This window comes from Erythrolamprus reginae, chromosome 1 (genome assembly GCF_031021105.1).
Source record: "Erythrolamprus reginae isolate rEryReg1 chromosome 1, rEryReg1.hap1, whole genome shotgun sequence".
NCBI lineage: Eukaryota > Metazoa > Chordata > Lepidosauria > Squamata > Dipsadidae > Erythrolamprus > Erythrolamprus reginae.
In genome coordinates this window covers 131,619,334-131,631,572 of record NC_091950.1, presented here as the reverse complement: position 1 = coordinate 131,631,572, position 12,239 = coordinate 131,619,334, and the positions used below count along the sequence as shown (strand labels likewise).

General features: G+C 35.8%; 1 protein-coding gene across 2 annotated transcripts in view; it reads left to right on the top strand.

Annotated features, from left to right (window-relative positions):
- Positions 1-9,564: 9,564 nt before the first annotated feature.
- Positions 9,565-12,239, top strand: part of LOC139174666 (mucin-5B-like) — a 75,899-nt gene continuing 73,224 nt past the window's right edge. For both annotated transcript variants that reach the window (XM_070765180.1, XM_070765171.1), the window contains exons 1-2: positions 9,565-9,677; positions 11,838-11,909. In XM_070765180.1, the coding sequence (XP_070621281.1) occupies positions 9,605-9,677; positions 11,838-11,909 (145 nt within the window). In that variant the 5' untranslated portion in view covers positions 9,565-9,604. The remainder of the gene's footprint in view (positions 9,678-11,837; positions 11,910-12,239) is intronic.

The window sequence follows — 12,239 nt, the reverse complement described above, 5'->3', positions numbered from 1 at the left end:
GCAGCAGCGAGGAGCCGAAGATGGGGTTTCCCCTTTGCCTTTACCCCATCTTCGGCTCCTCGCTGCTTCCGCGCTGCGGAGCAGATCAGCTGTTGGGCGGCTGAAGGAACTTTCCCTTGGTCTTCCCCGCCGCCCACACGCAAACTCCACCATCTGCGCATGTGCGGCCATGAAAAAAATGGCGCACATGCGCAGATGGTGGTTTTTACTTCCGCATCCAGTATAACGCGGAAATCGGTTAGCGCGGGAGGTCTTGGAACGTAACCCCCGCGCTAACCGAGAGATCACTGTAATAATAATAATAATAATTATTATTATTATTCCAGTAATATTATTATTAATAAAAATGCTAGTTTAAAAGAAAAACAAAAGCAAGAGAAACAATTTCTAACAGAAGGAACTACTGTATAAAAGCTAGAAAACAACGCATGCAAGTAAATTTTCTAAAATCCACAAATGTCCCATAGAAAAGGCACCATCCTGGAATATCAGACAGCTCTATGTTTAAACTTTATTCTAGCTATTACACCTTATATCCTGCCTATTTCGTGGTTGAAGCAGAAAGAAGGGCCTTCACCAGAATTTAGGGAAAGGGACATCATTAGAACTAATATTACCTATAAATCAATTTAAGCATAATTTACTATAAATTTCTTAAGCAGTTTATTGTTTGCAGGGGGGGGGGAATTCACATTTGTCTAACAATGTAGACAACAATTTAGCACAAACAATAGGTTAAATTAATGGCCAAGAGGATCAATGCCTACCTGTGTAAAATAAATAAAAGGTCTATATACACAGAAGTGTCAAAGAATAGGCCATGCTTCTCAGCTGAACTTGAAAGACTGAGATTTACAGTGGATTAAATGATCAACTGAGATTTTATTCAAAGTGATGCACCTTTGCCAAACAGATGCACCTTAGGCAAATGGAAAAGGATGTAGCCGATTGTAAAGCAATAAGGAAATTTGGTATGAACCTTTCATTGAGGACCATCAATTACAGGGTTACCAGTGCTGTGGGGGGGGGGGGAGAGAGAGGGGAAGAAAGAAATAATGGTATTTAATGGTGTGTAAAATGGAGACAAGATGCAATGTGATAGCTTAAGGGTTTATGCAAAAGAAAACATTATGATCTGAAAAAAAAGGATCTCAATTTACCATCTCAGGCTGGAGGATAAATGAGGGACAAAGGAATTTAATTGAAATCTTGTGTTAAAACCTGACTGCTGTTGCAAGTCCTCTTCATTGAGGGGGGTCATTAAGGCAATTTACATATTCAGCAAGTTCAAATGGAAGTTGTTTTTTCCTTTCAGATTGTCCCTTTGAAGATAATGGGGTGGTGGCAGAGTGTGATTAAACACTTCTTTAAAAGAAAACAATTGTGGTAGGAAATTTCAGAGAGGAAAAAAGTGACAAGACATTAAATTACCTATTTAAAAAACTCCAGATACTCTCACATGTGTTTCTGGAGAAAAAATCTGGGATCTCTAATCCCACCATTGTTAGAGGAAGATAAAATTAATGCTGGGATTTAAGCACAGGAACTTTATTTACACAGCAGATTTATTTATTTGCATGATCAATGGGTTTCCAACAGCACACATAACCATGTCACACTATCTTACTGATAAAATTAGGGGTAATTAAACCAGATCCTTCTTCACCCATCACCCCATAGTCTGTATTTGACCAGTCATAGAAAGAAGCAGAAATGCAATACAAGCATGTATTTATTTTTACTATCTTGTAATTTACATGTATACTGTAAATATATACATAGCTGTATGTCTTTTGTAGTGTATTGAATGGTGAGAGAATGTGGCATTTTAGCTAGGGTTACTTTTTGCATAGGAAAAAGCTTATTATAAGATTTTCTTATGTCATTTTCTGTTACACATATTTCTATGAAGTAAGGCTTTCAAATCTAATCTTCCCAACTAAGATGTTCTTTTGAAAAGTAACTACCTTTCTTTTAAAAATGAAATGGACGGTGAATTCTGTACAGCAGGGGTGTCAAACTCAATTTCACTAAGAGCCACATCAGAGTTGTCTTTGACCTCGGGGAAGGGAGTGAGAGGCCATGGCTAGGGTGGGCATGACCAGCCCTCTGCCAGTGAAAATGGAGCCCAGGTTGGGCATCTGCTGTTTCGAGGGCAGCTCCACAGGCCAGATCTAAGCTCCCCGTAGGTCAAATACGGCCTGTGAGCCTGGAATCTGGCAGTGAATGAACCTTTTGAACCTATTTCCAGAGAACTTAATGAGGAAATTATTGTTTGTAAGTATAATTCTAGAAACATTTCTTTTAATGTAATGTCATGTAATTGATTCATCTTTCAAGATACTTGCTGTTTTGCAGTCCAACTATATGATTCTGGATCAACCTGGAGGAAAATATTGAGTGAGATCCTGCAACAATACAATATCAACATCTTTATAACAACCTAGATCTGTCTTTCGTAGCCTTCCCAACTTTAAAATGTGCAGACTTTAACTCCCAGAATCCCCTGTGCTTTCAGTTGAAGTCCTCATAGCTTAAAAGTTTCTCATGAGACAAATAAGATGGTCTTGTACTCCCATCTCCAAATACTTTTAGTACAATATATAACTTAAATTTTCTATACCACTTGGGAGTACTTCTTTGAATGTCTTCCTTATTCTTTCCTTTCTGCAGCTTATTATCTGATGAAAAGTTCTGGATAAATGCTTTTCTTTCCTACTTTCTTTTGTGACATTTTAGATGTGCATATTTCCTAATAGGCAAACAGGCAACAAGTGGTCAAAATAGGAAGCTCCATATCCACACCCGTCCCTGTTAAAAGTGGTGTCCCCCAATGTAGCATACTGGGGCCTACGCTCTTCATTCTCTACATCAATGACCTTTGTGATCTCATCACAAGCAACTGTGTTCTTTTTGCAGATGATGTAAAACTCTTCAACACCACTGATAACACAACTACTCTACAAAAAGACCTAAATTCAGTTTCTGACTGGTCCAACACATGGCAACTCCAAATCTCAACCAGCAAATGCTCTGTCCTACACATCGGCAAAAAGAATCAGAACTTCAAATACAAACTGAATAAACAAATTATCACAGATAATCCCCACTCGGTCAAGAACCTTGGAATACTAATAACTAAAGATCTAAGTGCCAAAGCCTACTGCAACAACATCGCCAAGAAGGCCTCAAGAGTTGTTAATCTATCCTACCTAGCTTCTGCTCTGGAAATCTCACACTACTTACCAGAGCTTACAAAACTTTCGCCAGACCCATCCTAGAATACAGCTCATCTGTTTGGAGTCCATACCATATTTCTGACATTAACATCCTCGAAAATGTCCAAAGATACTTCACCAGAAGAGCCCTTCACTCCTCTACCCATAACAGAATTCCCTACGAAACTAGACTTACAATCCTGGGACTTGAAAGCTTAGAACTACGACGCCTTAAACATGATCTAAGTATTGCCCACAAGATCATATGCTGCAATGTCCTGCCTATCAAAGACTACTTCAGCTTCAACCACAACAACACAAGAGCACATAACAGATTCAAGCTTAATATTAACCGCTCCAAACTTGACTGTAAAAAATACGACTTTAGTAATCGAGTTGTTGAAGCGTAGAACTCATTACCGGAGTCTGTAGTATCATCCCATAACCCCCAACATTTTACCCTTAGACTAGCCACATTCCACAGTTGACCTCTCCAGATTCCTAAGAGGTCAGTAAGGGGCGTACATAAGCACACAAGAGTGCCTTCTGTCCCCTGTCCTATAGTCTCTCCTATATCTCCTATATCTTCTCTACTATATCTCTATAAGCTTCATTGTATATTATTGTGTATTGGACAAAATAAATAAATAAAATAAAATCTTAATTTATTATCCAGTGGGCAGGTTGAGGATTTGGACAGACATCATGACTATCATGTGTTTTATATGTTCAGAACGTTCTATATCCAAAATTCAATAAAAGGCTTTATTTCAAAACAGCTTTATACAATTATCCTAATCATTTTGCAACAAAGGGATTTCAAATTATTTAAAAAACTACTCAGATAGATTTCAGTTTTGTTAAAAGACTTTTCATTGTCCCTCCTATGTCCCCATGCAGTCCTTCTTAAAGATCTACAATTACAGTGATTTATTCTAAATAAAGTGCACACTCTTGATAAAAGCCATCATGTTCAATTGTTCTCAGCGAAAGAAAAACAGCTCTTCAAGCAACTTTCATTTATTTCCCTATGAGATTCTCCTATAAGATCATTTTTAATCATAGGATTTAGGAAAGTATGAAGGGGAATTTTGCCATTCATCAGTTTCTGACAAATAATAAGCATTTCCTCCTTTCTATCAGGAACATTCTCCTGGATATTTATTGTTTAAATATCCATGTTGACAAACCAAAACATATCCAACACCAGAGAATGAAAATACTGTGGCAGCTGATTATTGTGTTCGTTTAATCCTTTTGACAAATATGTGGAGCAGTGTAGATATAATTGACCTTTTTCAATTCATGATTAATAGGTGCCAAAATCTCTTGTCCATTTACAGTGTTTTCTTCCTTGCACTGTTCAGTTTTATTTTATTTTTTATTTTTCTATCTTCCTTTTTTCAGCCAGAAATATTACCCAATCCAGAAATTTGTAAACATCATTTTAATTTAATTTAATTAAGGTTTTAGATTTCTTGACTTCTTGATTGTTGTTATTTGCAATTATATATGGTAATTTTATATTGTTGTAAGCCACCCTGAGTCCTTCGGGATTGGGGGGCATAGAAGTCAAATTAAATAAATAAATAAAATAAAAATAAATTATAATTCAATTCAATTTATTAGATTTGTAGGCCGCCCCTCTCTGAAGACTCGGGGTGGCTCACAACAATGGTAAAAACAATATTATAGTGACACAAATCTAATATTAAAAGAAATAACTAAAACCCTATCATATTAAAACCAGACAACACATACATACCAAACATAAATTATAAGGAGCCTGGGGAAAAGATGTCTCAAATCCCCCATGCCTGGCGGTATAGGTGGGTCTTGAGTAGTTTAACTTTAAACAATATCCTAATTAACCGTACTGACTACCCTGTGTTTTACGTGTTGGAAACTTTTACTCCCTTGAAAAAGATTTGTAGAAAATCTTCTTTTGTATTTCAAAAAATAAAAAAAAATCAGATTAACAGGTGCACATGAAATGACAATACGAATAATCTATCTAGGAAATGTAACAAATATTTTTAATTCATTTCTAAATGAAAGGCATATAATTTTTGTTGCATATGTGTTTAGTAGTTCACCACTATCACAATTTACTGAATATCAGCAGCAAAAATACACAGGCAACCAAAGTTATATGAGCTGACAAATACCCTGAAGAAAGTGTTCAAAATATATTTTAATCTGTTTGAATCATCATACTTCAAGTTTTTCCAGACCTGGGCCTTTCATATTTGTTTGTTTGTTTGTTTGTTTGTTTGTTTGTTTGTTTGTTTGTTTGTTTGTTTGTTTGATTGATTGATTGATTGTTTGATTGTTTGATTGCTTGATTGCTTGATTGCTTGATTGCTTGATTGCTTGATTGCTTGATTGCTTGATTGCTTGATTGCTTGATTGCTTGATTGCTTGATTGCTTGATTGCTTGATTGCTTGATTGCTTGATTGCTTGATTGCTTGATTGCTTGATTGCTTGATTGCTTGATTGCTTGATTTTTATGCCACCCTTCTCCTTAGACTTAGGGCGGCTTACAACATGTTAACAGAGCCAGCATATTTCCCCCACAATCCAGGTCCTCATTTTACCCACCTCGGAAGTATGGAAGCCTGAGTCAACCTTGAGCTGGTGATGAAATTTGAACTGCTGACCTACAGATCTACAGTCAGCTTCAGTGGCCTGCAGTACAGCACTCTACTTGCTGCGCCACTCCGGCTCATGTTGAACCAAGTCTCCTATTGTGTAGCCATTATGTTAGATCAGTGGTTCCCAACCTTTTTTTGGCCATGCCCCACCTTAGCATCTCTAAAATTCTGAGGCCTCCCCCCAAGACTTATAATTCTTATCATTCAAAAAGTGAACTACTCATGCGTAGGAAGCCTAAAAGGCCATTAACTAGGTTTAAACAAGGTTCCAATTGCCCCCATTAAAAATGAAATTGCCCCCCTGTGGGGCGTGGGCCCCATGTTAGGAATAATAATAATAATTAATAATAATAATTTATTAGATTTGTATGTCGCTCCTCTTCGAAGACTCAGGGCGGCTAGACCAGGGTGCTAGACCATAATTGAGGGTAGTGGAATCTGTAATTCTATCTCTCTTTGTAGAGGAATTTAGATTGAAAAAGACAGAATATAAGCAATGTTATATAATATATTGGTGTAGGCTTTGGGTCATGTTGAGCATCCGGTTTAGCAACTGTGGTCTATGCAACAGATTTGCTGACATTTCTTGAAGGTGCAAGCCACAATCAGTGGTGAAAGGTCAGGAAATCTGATATATAGATCATAGTCACTAAACCTTGAAGCTCAACATTGCTCAATGTTACATATTGTTTCTGAAAATAGCAACTTTTTAAAAAATTACTGAAAAGGCGGGGTGGGAAGGGAAGGGTAGTAGAGGGAGTGGAGAACCATTCTATAGGTGAATTTCCAGATAAGAACATAATTTTATAGACAGTTGAAAATAAATTATTTCAAAAAAGTCAATAAATAATATGAGAAATAACCCTGCAGAAGTTTTAGAGTAACTGTGTGCTTGTCTATTAATCAAATACATTTATCTTCTAACATGGCATTGAAGGAAGTGAACCAACCCACGGGTGGGCTGCTGCCCGGACAGGGAGGAACATAGTGGGGTAGCAAAAATGGAACTCCACCCCACAGCACCCAATTTGCACTGAAAGATGTTGAAAGAAAATGCAGGGTGTCCTACATAAGCCATGCCTACTGTGTGGTAGTAAAAAATTTTGTAGCTTTTCACTGAACCCACCCCTGAATATATGTACATATAAAGCATTTATAACATCAAATAACCATGGTTAGTAGCCAAAATCCCCTCTATAAAAGTCTAGTTTTATACAAAGCCATTGTAAAAACTCCCCAGCACTGCTAGATTCTCAAGCATGGTGGCAGAGTTTTGTCTGTTTCCTCTTGTGTTTCATGATTTGCAGTAGAAAAATATTTCATCATTAATTTAGAGCCGTCTACTGTGGTGTGAGCAGAGCTATGTTGTGGAACAGGCCTATTTCCCAACAACTCTCTGATCCTTATTTGTTAGATTCTCACTATTCAAGCAAACATTTTTTTTTCACTAGTCTATTTTTTTGACAGATTAGCACTGATGATGTTATCCAGTTTGGGTAATGAAACATCTGTAAGAAAGAAAGAAAGTTCAGAGACTACCAAGGACCATTCATGTCAACCCTGAGCTACAAATATTCTCCTTCATTGAGATCCTAGATTGCACAGAATAACACTTGACACAAAACTGGCCTTCATTTGCCCTTGTGGCCCAGTAACCAAAGTGTGCCAGAATTGATTGATAATATCCTTACCATTACCAAGTACTATACATGCCATGAGTGTGACTAAGGTTTATAACCAAATATATACTTTCTCTGTATAGCAACAGCATTTAGACTTATAGTTCTTTTACAGTCCTCTCTAAGTGGTTTACAGAATCAGCATATTGCCCCCAACAATCTGGGTCCTCATTTTACCCACCTTGGAAGGATGGAAGGCTGAGTCAACCTTGACTCGGTGGTGAGATTTGAACTGCTGAACTACAGCTAGCAGTTAGCTGAAGTAGCCTGCAGTGCTGCACTCTAACCACTATGACACTCCAGGTCAGTATTATGAAAAAGTTTTATGTGAAGAACTTGATTGATGAAAACCATTATAGGCATCCCTGGGTCCAACTTGTTATTTTTTATTTTTTTATTTATTTACTTATTTACTTATTTACTTACTTACTTACTTACTTACTTACTTACTTATTTATTTATTTATTTATTCATTCATTCATTCATTCATTCATTCATTCATTCATTCATTCATTCATTCATTTATTCGATTTTTATGCCGCCCTTCTCCGTAGACTCAGGGCAGCTTACAACATGTTAGCAATAGCACTTTTTCACAGAGCCAGCCTATTGCCCCCACAATCCGGGTCCTCATTTTACCCACTTCGGAAGGATGGAAGACTGAGTCAACTTTGAGCCGGTGATGAGATTTAAACCGCTGACCTACAGATCTACAGTCAGCTTCAGTGGCCTGCAGTACAGCACTCTATCTGCTGCACCAGCCCGGCTCATACTGATGACTAAGATGTATGGAAAATTGCAACTTGTAATATAAGAGGAGTAAATAGTAAAAAAAATTGTGAGAGGATGCCTGAGACAGTGAAAATCCCTGTGTATGTCTTTGATTTTAGAGAGCACCAAGGACCCTCATTTCAATCTGGAGTACAAATATTGGTAAACCCTTTTTTTTCACTATCCAATAAAACCATTATTTCAGATAGTGATACCAGTCTGAATTTGATGAGCAGAAAGGCCACTGGAGCATGATGTTTCTAATTGTGATCCTTAGTGCTTCTACCTGCTATGTATTGGGGGAAATAAAAAGAGTTGGGTAGTTCAAGCCTTATCAGTCCTGAATACTGTACAAACAAGCACCCCCGGTGTTGACACATTGGGTCAAATTAATAGAAATCTGACTTCTTTTCTATACAGTGTTCCCTCGATTTTCGCAGGTTTGAACTTCGTGAATAGCCTATACCACAGTTTTTAAAAAAATATTAATTAAAAAATACTTCACGGGTTTTTTTCTATACCACGGTTTTTCCTCCCCAATGACATCATACGTAATCACCAACTAATAATTTTTGCAAATAAATGACAAATAAATAATTATTATTGTTAATAAATAATTATGTTTATAAATATCAGGATCACCAAGTGTCTTATTCAATGGTGAGTACCAGTAATAATGATGAGTAAATGGTTGTTAAGGGAATGGGAAATGGTAATTTAGGGGTTTAAAGTGTTAAGGGAAGGCTTGTGATACTGTCCATAGCCAAAAATGGTGTATTTATTTCCGCATCTCTACTTCGCGGAAATTCGACTTTTGTGGGAGGTCTTGGAACGCATCCCTCACGAAAATCGAGGGAACACTGTATTCCCCATTTAATCAATGCTTAACAACAATACTTAGCAATATCCATAACCTTAAATAATAGCATCTCTGTTATCCACAAAACCACATTCTGGATCAAAAGATCCTTGAGCTTATTTTTTTTCCAGGATCTTCAATTTTTTTATTTTTCCAAATGATTCTTACTTGTTGTTTATTCATTTATGGTTTCCCTTACTAGATGGAACTTTGACAAAAGACAAAACAACCTCACCAAAAGCAAACATTCTTAGCTCACCATCAAGGAAATAGAAGAGCATCCTCTGTTTACCTCTGACAGCTCCACCTTGTTAGTTGCATGGAAAAATAGCTCAAATCTCTCACTATATAAGAGTTTAACAGTTCAGGTCCTGCTGGTCAGAGGCTGGCTGCACACACATTGCTGCCAAGCTCCATTCAAGATGGGGTTTGGTAGAAGACCCAGGATGCCATTATGGGTTGTAATTATAGTGATCTGCTGTATCCAACAGAAAGGTAAAAAAACAAGCCATCTCTAATTTTTGTGATATATTTGTTTTTTAAAAAGCAATCAAATAGATAATAAATTGATTTTGAAAAACACAGTTTATTCGATTTGTAAATTATATGGGTTTTTCCAATTTCGGCGAGTTCCTTTCTCTAACAGTTAGCACTATTTAAACTAAATATTTAATGCATCTTTCTTCATTGAAGGAAACCTTTTAATTTGATGCAGCCTGACAGATCTATAAAGAAAGCTTTGAAGATTAAATCTAGTCTTATAAAAGTATAAATCTCTCTCCAAAAGTTATTTCATCATCAATACAAGTTTCTAATCAAAATAATTAGCTTGTATTGATGAAGTTTACTGAATGTCTCTTGTTTCAAAAGAAGACTTCAGAAGAAAGACTTTTTAAGTTATTCCAGTGCCTTCTTTAATTTGCATAGCCTATGCAGAACTTGGAAACTTAACATTCAAAAAACAATAACAGTATATCTTTTGAATGATGCAAGTTATTTGAAGAGATCAGGACAAGTGGAGCATTTTTTGGCTTAAGGAGCTCTAGAACTATTTTGTTTTCAAATAAAATATTAAACCTTGCAGTCTATAACTAACCTACAAAGAACAATAACACTAACAGCTTCCCTTTATCTAAACAATAACCTTGTGCTGTTTGGTAGACATGAGGGTACAGTATATTCTGTATATGTTCGCTGCTGTTTTTAAGAAGATTAATTCTCCTATCAAAACTTGGATATTGTTGAAAAACAAAAACTTATTCATTCTTCTTAATTATATAAATGGAGAGATAGAATGAGACTCAGTTGCTCAGACACCCATGTTTTTGCATCTGGCCTTTTATTTGGATTACAAAACCTGAATAGCCACCAGATAGGAACAAAGAGTTAGTTTTCTGTATTATTTTACAGCTGGTATAAAGAAATGATAAATAAACTTTTTAATTTGATTCACATTTAACAGAAAGTGAATCATTTTTTTTTAAAAAAAAGAAAATATAATGTTTATTGGAAATAGATAGGGGGATACATAAAGTAAAAGGAATCAAATGTTTGATATGGATTTAGTCTAAAATGTTTTCCATTTGGTTGTTTTTCAAAGAGTAATGTGGTTTTATCTCATTCAAGAACCATTAAGAAGACTTGTCCTGCTACATCCCATAAAGCATCTAAAAGTTATTGCCCCTCCCCCCTGAATTGAAACACATAACCTGTCATACCATCAATCTATAAAACCTTTGATTACATAAAGCAGAAATAAATCAAGGAATTATTCATTTCAATCAGCTTCCTTGATTGATTGATTGATTGATTGATTCATTCATTCATTCATTCATTTGTCCAATACATAAATACATAGGAAGAAAATAGACATGTGATAATATAAAAAGAGGGTGAAGGTGAACTTAGAGGAGAGGATATATGAAAGGAAGAGAATATTTAAGATAGGTGAAAAAAAGGAAAGGCAAATGGACAGGGGACGAAAGGCACACCAGTGCACTTATGTACGCCCCTTATTTCTGACTTTAATCATTGATTCTACCTGTTACAGTGCTCAAAAATACCATTTTTTCCATTCCAAGATTATTAAGAGTTTAATTTTGTTAGATTATGTCCATAGAGAATATTTCTTCATTTTAGTTAGATGCTATACTGTATCAATTAGTCCAAGATGGAGAATCGCAAGAATCTCTGCAATTTTTTTCAATTGTCCAACTTGTCCATATTTTATGTGGAACATTCTCCCACAGACAGCTTCCATATAATTGTATGGGGAGTCACTAAAATTGGGTTTAGAATGCCAGTATGTCTTGAGGATACCTGATGAAGGAATGGGATAGAGATGAGCAAATGAGAAGTGGGTCTTGACATCTTTTTTTTTTGTGTGTGTGTGTGCATATCTGACTACCTGTATTGAAACCATTGAAATGTATTAATAAAAATGATGCATGTATTCAATTTTAGCAGGAAAACAAAATCAAAGTGGCATAAACTGAATTTAGTCATGCATCTAAAAAGGAAAAAAACAATGAAAAATTCAAGCTTTGCTCATTTGTATGACATCATTTTTATCACTGTTTTACCCATTGAAGCCCTTGTTTGACTGTTGCTGTATGTATGCACACAGCTAAATGAATGTTTTTCTTTTCTCTGTAGCTTCAAGTGAAGAAGATGTACCTGAAAGAGTTACCATCATCCCCCCCTTGAAAAAAGTGTCTGTTATATCATGTAAGTGACTAAAATAAACTGTTCTTGAGTCTATGAGATTTAGTCATGGAGCCAATTATTAATAAAGCATCTGATACAGACAGCCCTTCAATTATGACCACAATTGAATCCAAAATTTCAATTGCTAAGTGAGAAATTTTTTAAAATTTTATTTTATTTAAAACAAAACACACATAAAGAAAAACACATGCACATAAAAGAAAAGCACACACATCTGGGATGATTACATCCCAATTTCCATCAGAAGCACAAATGGAGATTTATTTATTTATTTATTATTTTATTTATTTTGTTCAATACACAATAATACACAATGAAGGTTATAGAGGA